At 42.1% G+C, this 9552-nt stretch overlaps 1 protein-coding gene across 3 annotated transcripts in view; it reads left to right on the top strand.

Annotated features, from left to right (window-relative positions):
• The first annotated feature begins 7508 nt into the window (after positions 1 to 7508).
• Positions 7509 to 9552, top strand: part of SS18 (SS18 subunit of BAF chromatin remodeling complex) — an 89232-nt gene continuing 87188 nt past the window's right edge. The window contains exon 1 of one of the 3 annotated variants that reach the window (XM_043558502.1): positions 7509 to 7720. Coding sequence is in view for 2 of the 3 variants with exons in the window: in XM_043558503.1 (XP_043414438.1) it covers positions 8160 to 8228 (69 nt within the window). In the remaining variant the exon portion in view is untranslated. Of the gene's footprint in view, positions 7721 to 7826; positions 8229 to 9552 lie in introns of those variants that run through there. The other 2 variants (XM_043558503.1, XM_043558501.1) reach the window with 2 other exon arrangements.

The raw sequence follows: 9552 nt of genomic DNA, 5'->3' as shown, positions 1-9552 counted from the left end.
TCAAGAAAAAAGAGAAGACACAATATGAAAAATGAAAAGAGAAATGTCTCAGCGGTTCCAAATCTGTTAAAGAAATTAAATCCAGAAACAAAACATTACCACAAAGACACTTGGCCCAGGGGTATCACTAGTGAATTCTATGGAAAAGTTAAGAAGGAAATAACACCAATCTTACATAAAGTCATCACAGAAATAGCAAAAGGGAGACTGCTTCCGTACATGTTTTATGAAACAGTATAACTTTTTTTTTTTAAGTAAGCTGCATGCCTAACATGGGGCTCAAACTCATGACCCTGAGATCAGAGTCACATGCTCCACTGACCGAGCCAGCCAGATGCCCATGAAGCTGCATAATCTTAATAGCAAAACCTGAGGATAGTACAAGAAAGGAAAATTGCAGGTCATTTTCACACATGAACATGTATATAAAAATCCTAAGCAAAGAATAAACAGAAACAAGCAATATACAAAAAAATATACATCACATGTACATCACAACTAAGTTGAGTTATTCTAGCAAGCAATCAGTGTAATTCACCACATTAACAGAATAAAACAGGAGTTATCAAACTACTGCCCAGGAACCAAATCTGGCTGGCCACTATACCTATTTTTGTAAATACAGCTTTACTAGAAAACAACTAGCATATTCTTTTCTATATTGTCTATTATTGTTTCCTGCTAAAATGACAGAGTTGTATAATTGCAACAGAGCCAAGGTGGCTTGCAAAACCTGAAATATTTACTACCTGGTCTTTTATAGAAAAAGTTTGCTGACTCTTGAAATGGGAATAAACCCTACCTCAATAAATGCCGAAGAGCCGAAATCCACTGTCTCATACAATCTTATTGACTCATAATTTAAACATTGAAAGGAATTTCCTTAATCTGCTAAGGGGATCTACAAGAAACCTCCAGAAAACATCATTTCTGATGGTTAAATATTGGAACTTTTTTAAAATTTGAGATCAGCAACATACCTGAGAGTACCTGCTCTTGTCACTTCTATATAACTTTGTAACTGGAGTTCTTTTTAGGAAACATAAGGCAAGAAAAAAGAAAAACTTTGAGTATTGGAAAGGAAGAAATGAAAATCATATCATTTTTACATGACCTAATTGTATATGTAATAAAGAGTCCAAAATAAATTATAGATAAATCGCTAATATTAGTGAATTTAGGAAGCTTGATGGACACATGATTGACATAAAACAAATCAACTATATTTCTGTGAAGCAAAAGCAGATAATTAGGGAAATGAAATCAGATTTTAAGTGGGGCGCCTGGGTTGCTCAGTCGGTTAAGCGTCCAACTCTTCATCTCAGATCAGGTCCATGATCTCACGATTCATGAGACTGAGCCCCATGTTGGGCTCTGCGCTGACAATGCGGAGCCTGCTTGAGATTCTTTCTCTCCCTCTCCTTTTGTCCCTCCCCTGGTCTCTCTTTCTCTAAATAAATAAATAAATAAATAAATAAATAAATAAATAAACTTAAAAAAAAAAGATATCATGTGTATAGTATATTTCCAGGAAATACATATAGACCTCTACACAGAAAAAACTAAAATATTATTGGAAGAATCTAATGAAGATCTAAGTAAGGGGAGGTATATATCAGATTCATGAATTGGCAAACTCAAATTGATTTAGGTATTCAGTGCAATATCAACAAGAATTTAAAGATGAATTTTTACCAATGGATACACCCATGTAATTATGATCACAATAAAAATATAGATTATTTTCATCATCTCAAAACATTCCGTTTTGCTCCTTTGCAGTCACCATGTCCCCCATCCTCATTCCTAGTCAACTACTGACCTACTTTGTCACTATAAATTGACTTTGCCTTATTTAGATTCTTATATAGATGGAACCGACAGTACCCTTTTGTGTGACTTTTTCTATGCAAGCTAATGTTTTTGAGATTCATCCATTTTGCTGTGTATATTAATATTTCAGCCCTTTTTATTCCTGAGTAGTATTCTATTGCATAAATGTATCATAATTTATTTATCTGTTCACTTGTGTTGAATATTTGGGTTGTTTCTAACTTTACGGTATTTTTATCAAAGGTGCTATGAATACTCATGTACCAGTCTTGGTGTGGGCAATACGTTTTCATTTCTTTTGGGTAAGGAATAAATACCCGAGGGTGCAATTGCTGGATCATACGATAGCTGCATGTTAAACTTTATAATAATTACTAGTTGTTTTTCTATGTGGTTGTATCATTTGTACTCCCACAGGCAATATATGAATGTTTCTAGTTGTTCCACATACTTGTCGAAGTGTTATGATGTCACTCTTTAATTCTGGAAGTTTTAGTGGGTATGTAGTGGTTTCTCACTATGGCTTTAATTTGCATTTCCATGATGATTAATGATGGAGAACTACTTTTCATGTGTTTATTGGCCACTCGTAAATCATTTCCAAGTCATGTGTCAAGTCTTGTGTCCATTTTGTTAGTAGGATTGTTTGTCATATTGAGTTGTAGGGTCCTTTATATATTCTAGATACAAATTCTTTGTTTTAATGTTTCATAAATTCATTATCTTTTCTCCCAGATTATGGCTTGCCTTTTCTTTTTCCTTTTTTATATTTTTTTAAAGTTTATTTATTTTGAGAGGGAGAGGGAGAGAGCATGTATGCAGGGGAGTGGCAGAGAGAGAGAGAGAGAGAGAGAGAGAGAAAGAGAGAATCCCAAGCAGGCTCTGCTCTATTGGCACAGAGCCCGATGTGGGACTTGATCTCACAAACAGCAAGATCGTGACCAGAGCCAAAACCAAGAGTCAGTTGCTTAACTGACTGAGCCACCTAGGCACCCTAGGCTTGCCTTTTCATTTTCTTATGATATCTTTGAGGAACAGAGTTTTAAATTTAATTTTTAGCTTTCATTTTGTTTAGCAATCTCTGTACACAATGTGGGGCTCTAACTCATGACCTCGAGATCAAGAGTCGCATGCTGTACCAACTGACCCAGCCAGGTGTCCCTCAGAGTTTTTAGTTTTAATGAAACTCAATTTATCAAATTTTTCTTTTATGCTTCTTGCCTTTTGTGTCTTATCTAAGAAATGTCTGCTTCATTCAAGGTCATGAGGATTCTCTGCTATTTGTTTTTATGCAGAAGTTTTATAGTTTTACTTTTAAAACAATTGTTTTTTTATTCTTTTAAGTTTATTTATTTTGAGAGGGCGGGGTGGGGGGAAAGAGCAGAGAGAGAAGGAGAGAGAGAGAATCCCAAGCAGGCTCCACCCTGTCAGCACAGAGCCTGATGTGGAGTTTGAACTCACAAACTGTGAGATCATGACTTAAGCTCGACGCCCAACCGACTAAGCCACCCAGGCACCCCCAAATATTTTTTCTTATAATTATATCTGCCATTAGTATTGATGGGTTTTTGGAGTGATGGGAGTCTGGAGCTGATTAAAGCAATTAAAGCAGGGAGACAGGACCCACGGGCAGAAAGAGCTACCTAGCCAAAATATTTCTTAAGGGTAGACTGCATATTAGGTATTTTAGACCATTTTGTGTCTTGATGTATTTTTCTCTATTATATTATTAAGTACAAATCTTATCCTTGTTTAGTAATTTATAATATCCTATGTGTTTTTACATATTTTATCCATTAAAATTGGGACAATCTTAAAGAGTCTAGTCTAAGATAGTCACTTAGTGGTAGTGCATAATAAATAATAAACACTGTTATTTCTTTTTGTTAATGTTTATTTATTCTTGAGAGAGACAGAGAACAAGTGGGGGAGGGGCAGAGAGAGAGGGAGACAGAATCCAAAGTAGGCTCCAGGCTCTGAGCTGTCAGCACAGAGCCCAATACTGGGCTCAAACCCACAAACTGTGAGATCATGACCTGAGCTGAAGTCTGATGCTCAACTGACTGAGTCACTGTAGTGTCCCTAAACACTTATTTTTAATAGCCTTTTAGATAGGGTGGTTATTTTTCAGGAAGGTGAATGAAATACGAAATGTAGTGTCCGGTGTCATGCCAAAGGTGGAAGAACTGGGGACTCCAAACCTGTGCATTTGTCACAGTGAGTTAAGATTGAATAGAGCTTCACATAAAAGCTTGTTTTAGAAAAGCAATACTTTGGTATAGCATTAACTCCCCAAATATATTTGATTCAGCTCCTCCTTAATTCATTCAATGCTTGATAATGTAAGAAGAGATGGAAATGCTCTGGGTAGTCTTTGTTATAGTCTACTTTGAATGAAACCTTCTGGAGTATTGGAAATAGTCTTTTGAGGAGAATTGGGAAAGGTGATTTGGTTTTGCCTAGCATAATGATTATTTATATAGATATATGCTGTTCTTCTTATGGTCTTGAAATGTGTGGAAGCCACAACTCAAAATAACTCATCAAATGCCATGGAGACAGTGAGCAGAAATATTTTGAAAGATACTACCTGACCGGTTTTGCTCTGAGCCCAATTATGAGCAAACAGGCTTGGTCTGTGCCCCTCCCCGTGTTCAAGGAATTTATGGCAGCAAAGGGGCTTCAAATATCAGCAAATGTGATATTCTGAATATTATTTTTAATATGAAATTTATTGTCAAATTGGTTCCCATACAACCAACACCCAGTGCTCATCCCAACAGATGCCCTCCTCAGTACCTCATCCACCCTCCCCTCCCTCCCACCCCCCATCAACCCTCAGTTTGTTCTGTTTTTAAGAGTCTCTTATAGTTTGCCTCCCGCCCTCTCTAATCTTTTTTTTTCCTTCCTCTCCCCCATGGTCTTCCGTTAAGTTTCTCAGGAGTGAAAACATATGGTATCTGTCTTTCTCTGTATGACTTATTTCACTTAGCTGAATATTATTATAAAACAATATGTATTAAAGAAATGCTTAGATGAAAGTAATCTCAATTATCTATACATGTATGATTTTTTTTGTGAACTGAAATAATTTTTAATGCCATGATATACTTAAAATTAAGCATATTCTTGGAACACCTCATTTTATCAGTTTGGTGAAATACATCTGAGGAATATAAATTCATGTAACACAAAAAATTGAAACATTTGAAAAATAAAACATGGACAATTTTCTTACATTCATTAAAAGTGTCTATATTCATTGGTATGAATAATCAAGAATGAATAGTTCATGTAGATTATTTTACTTATTCTAAACCACCGTATAGTTCTATTAGGATTATTCTCAGACAAAAAACAAAACAAAACAAAACAAAAAAACCCTTTCACCTCTTTGTTATATGACCTCAATTCCATCTTCAGATATCTCAGACCAAGGTGAATCTAAATAATGGGACTGATTTTTCTGGTTGGGAAAATGGTTGCCTGGGTAGGTCAGTTTTAAGTTCCTAGAGTCATTTCTCAGACTTGGGTCAACTTCCCATCTTCATTTTTTGTTTTCTCCTTAACTACGTACTGGGTACTCTTTATTCTCCTTTTTCTCCCAAATCTGCTACCACTCAATTTGTACTTTGGGATTCCTTTCTCCCCAAACTAATGGTCAAATGAGACAAGATTTACTGTGTCCCAAACTGTCTTTCCCCTAACTCAAGGCTCTGACAGTTATAAAGACTCCAAAATTGTAAAAAGGTTCCTCCAAGTTACAACTTTTCTGCTCGATATCTGAATTTTCTACTTTTGCAGTTCAAGCTGACTGACCGTGTTTACCAAGGAAGCTTGAGAGTAAACATAGGGTCCCTTTAAAGTGTCTTCTCTTAGGAGATCATTTGTATTTCTAGCTGGATCTTTACTCCAGTGGCCCCCTATCAATGTCATGTGATGGACATAGAAAATAATGGTATTTTTATGGCACACATGCCATCACAGAGAAGGCTGTGGTTATTTATGCCTAGTGCCCTAGAGCCTAACCTGCTACTCTGAAGAAATAAACACCTTCGGCTGACCTGTTACCTATTTTTCATTGATTTTTTTCCTGATGTTGGGGAGCTAAAATTTAGACAAAGAAGGTGCTGATCTTTGGGTACCTCCTTGGATGTAAGTCTCCTTGGCACTCTTTTTTTTTATACTGTAATACAGAAATTCAGACTACTCCCACAGGTTCATGTTAAGATTTTGGTGCTATCTGCCAAGCAGACATAAATGGAGCAGTAGGATTGTTTCATTTTTCCTACTGAAATATTGCTCTTAACAATTTAAAGTACTTTCCTGTAAACATCAAGACATGATGATGAAAGCCAGGTGTTGGACATACTGTGTTGATGGTGGACAAGAAGTAGGTTCTGTTCTAAATTCTAGTTTTTCCAATTTCATGTGATTACAATTAACTCCAAATATAACAGTGGTTTTTTCTTGTTCGTTTGTTTTTTAAGGCTTAGGGTAGTGAAAGATAAAAATTTGTTGACAACACTGACTATTTAGGAGTATAAGTTCTCTTCCCTATATTCTTAGGATGGCTTGAGTCTTTTTATCCTTTAGATGTCAGTTTAAAGAGAAGGCATTCCACCCTAATTCATGTGAGTGCTCATCATTCTTTCAGTCCCTTGTTAGGCTTCTAGTCTTTCTTAGAAGTTTACATATTTACATATTTGTTTCTACTCTGTCAGCCCTATCAGAATATAAACTCCAAGAGAGCAGGTTCCATGTCCTTGTTATTCACAGTTGAATCCTAGGTGCCTAGCATAAAGCCTAGCACACAGAATACACCCACATTTGCTTACTCAATGAAATTTAGGACCTTTTGTGAAGAGCATGTATTTGAAACAAATATTTTTTAAAATACGCATTTTTCTTAATTTTCCCATTCTATTAAAAAAATTTTTCTTAACGTTTTTGAGAGAGAGAGAGCAAGGGGAGGGGCAGAGATAAAGGGAGACACAATCTGAAGCAGGTTCCAGACTCTGAGCTCTCACCGCGGAGCCCTGCGAACCCACAAACTGAGAGATCATGACCTGAGCCAAAGTCAGACGCTTAACCCACTGAGCCACCCAGTGCCCCTCCAGTTTATTTTATATGTAAAGGAAGGGCTTGATATTTGAGCCTCATTAGTGTTGGATGACATTTTACATAAACATTTCCTTTGTGTTATATGGAAGTTCAAATTTACAGAATAATTACCTGCCTCGCCCCTCCTCCAGCACATTGCCTGTGTTCCTGCCATAATTAGAGACCTTTGGGTCCCCCGCCGCCGCACGCATATTTGAAGCCTGGCATTTTGGGCCTAATTTACACGGCATTAAGTATATAATTGTAAAAGAGTGAAGGTGTCCTATCTCAAAACTTAATCCCAAAGATCCAAGTCAGACGAAATCAACGCACTTTTCTGCTAAGGGCTTGTCCCAAGAGGCGAACTACTCTCCTCTGGCTCTCTAGCCAAGTTGGCCGACTGCCCCTGAGTACTGGACACAGCCCTCGTTTCCCGATTCGGGGTCAGGTTTACTTTCAAATTGTTAGGCATGCTTGTGTGTGCGTGCGAGACTGTGAAGTCCGAGGTGCGCCTTTGGGGCGTAGCCGAGCCGTTTAAACCAGCGAATCCGCGTTCACCTAGACCTTGCACACCTCTGCACATCTCGGCAGATGCTCCACGGGTTTGCACGAACTTGAGGGTCTTGATCTTCCTCCTTTCCTCTCCACCGTGCCCGTACAACCTGGGGCGGCCACTTCTTCCCCGGGGGCGCGGGGTTAAGATGAAGTTGGAAAAACTGAACCAGATCTAGAGCCGAACGCCGAAACGCACTTGGAGGGAGGTTTCAGCGCGCCGGAGAGAGAGGCAAGTTGCACCCGCGCGAAAGGGGCGGGCCGGCTCGGGCCGCTCGCATTTCCTGTGACAGGGTCTGCCCCAGCCTCTCCTTCTCCCGCGGCGGCGGGACCATTTCCTGAATCGCTGAAGCGGAGGGAGGACTGGGGCGCGGCCCTACCACTAGCTCAAAAGGGAGGGGGGACGGGTCACGAAAGGAGGAAGGACAAGAGGTCTACCTAGAGCAGGGCAGTGCTGCGAGGCAATGCCTCGCTGGTAACGTGCCAAAAGAGGACTTCTATGGTCCGGAGTAACTCCTGTAGGCCAGGCCGGCCGGCTCTTCGTTCGGCGCCGGAGCATCCCCCCTCCCCGCATTCCCGAGGTGGTTCGGCCCGAGAGGCCGGCGTCTCTCCCCCAGTTTGCCGTTCACCCGGAGCGCTCGGGACTTGCCCGTAGTGGTGACGGCGGCAACATGTCTGTTGCGTTCGCAGCCCCGAGGCAGCGAGGCAAGGGGGAGATCACTCCCGCTGCGATTCAGAAGGTGAAGCCTTGTGGGGTCGGGGATGCCAGGCCCATCCTGCCCTTGGGAGCGCCACCCGGGGCCGGCCCGGGAGTCGGCCGGGCCAGGGGCGGAGGCGGGCCTGCTGGGAGGCGGTCGTGTGTGGGAACCCGAGCCGCGGGCTGTGCCCGAGTGGGTGGCGGAAGGCGGCGAACCGGTTCTCCCACGGAGTCCTTCGCGCGTTTGGGCTCTTTCCTACAGGCACAAAAGCCCAAGTAACCGCCGCTGGATTTCTCTAGGGATGGGGCGGCGTTCCGGCGGCGGGGCGCGTGCGCCCGGCGGCAGCGGCCGCGCGGGGAACGGCTGTTTGTCGGAGCCGGCGCCCCCCGCGGCCCCGCGCGTCGCTCCGGAGTTACTTTGGCGTCGCCCCGCCCAGCGCGCCGCGGCTGCTTCGCGCACACCCGATCTCGGGTCGCGGGAGGCCGAGGGGAAGTCGGAGCGCGGGTCGCCGCCCTCCGTTGCGCTGCGCACTCCGGCCGACTTGGGGAGCTTGCTGGAGAACTTGGAGAGGAGGGGGGACGCTGCAAGAGTCCGAGGGGCGGGCGAAGGAGGGCCCCCTGGACTTCGGGGTTACCCTCGGAGTTCTCCTCTCCCTCCCGGATTCACTCCCTATCCGTGTACATCAGGAGATACTCACTGAGCGCCTACTCTAGGTGCTGAGGCTACGTGGTGAGCCATGGTCCCTGCCTTCATGGAACTTGGAGTCTAGTGGTGGAGACAATCTGATAATCGTGACCTATTGCAGAAGTCGTGATAAATAGTCGGGGAGGTGCGTCCTTTTTTAGAGGGTAGTGCCTCTGTCGCTGCTGTGTTACTGCCAGTTAGGGACACAAAGGTTCTTTATTGTCCGCTACCCCGTGTTGCCTGTGAGCAAGACAGTATTCTCAATTTTAGTCAGCCAGACTTTGAAAAGTTACTTTCTAAATCTAGCAGTTTACCTTAAATATTTCGGTTTTGTTGTATACACGGAGATGAGGACGGAAGTTGAAGAAAAATCAACTTTTCGTACCAGTCAGGGCACCGATGTATGCCTAGTAGATTATGTTAATGGGCTTCTGTTCACTGTCAAGTTCTTTCTGGTGTGGCATTTGACATTTGCCCAACTGTTGCTTTATTTTATGAACAAACCCGCTTGTCAGTGCCTGGAGATGCAGTGCATTCATACAGTGCATTGGGCTAAGTCTGCAGGCTGGCAATCAGCTGCAAGTACATACACGAAAAACAGGTTTCTGGAGGGATTCACTTTTTACTTTTATTTTTGGACTGTAGAAGAGTTCTGAGGTTGGTGGGTGGGTTGGTTTTCCAA

Source organism: Prionailurus bengalensis, chromosome D3 (assembly GCF_016509475.1).
Source record: "Prionailurus bengalensis isolate Pbe53 chromosome D3, Fcat_Pben_1.1_paternal_pri, whole genome shotgun sequence".
NCBI classification, from domain to species: Eukaryota; Metazoa; Chordata; class Mammalia; order Carnivora; family Felidae; genus Prionailurus; species Prionailurus bengalensis.
This window is presented reverse-complemented; position numbering and strand designations above follow the sequence as displayed.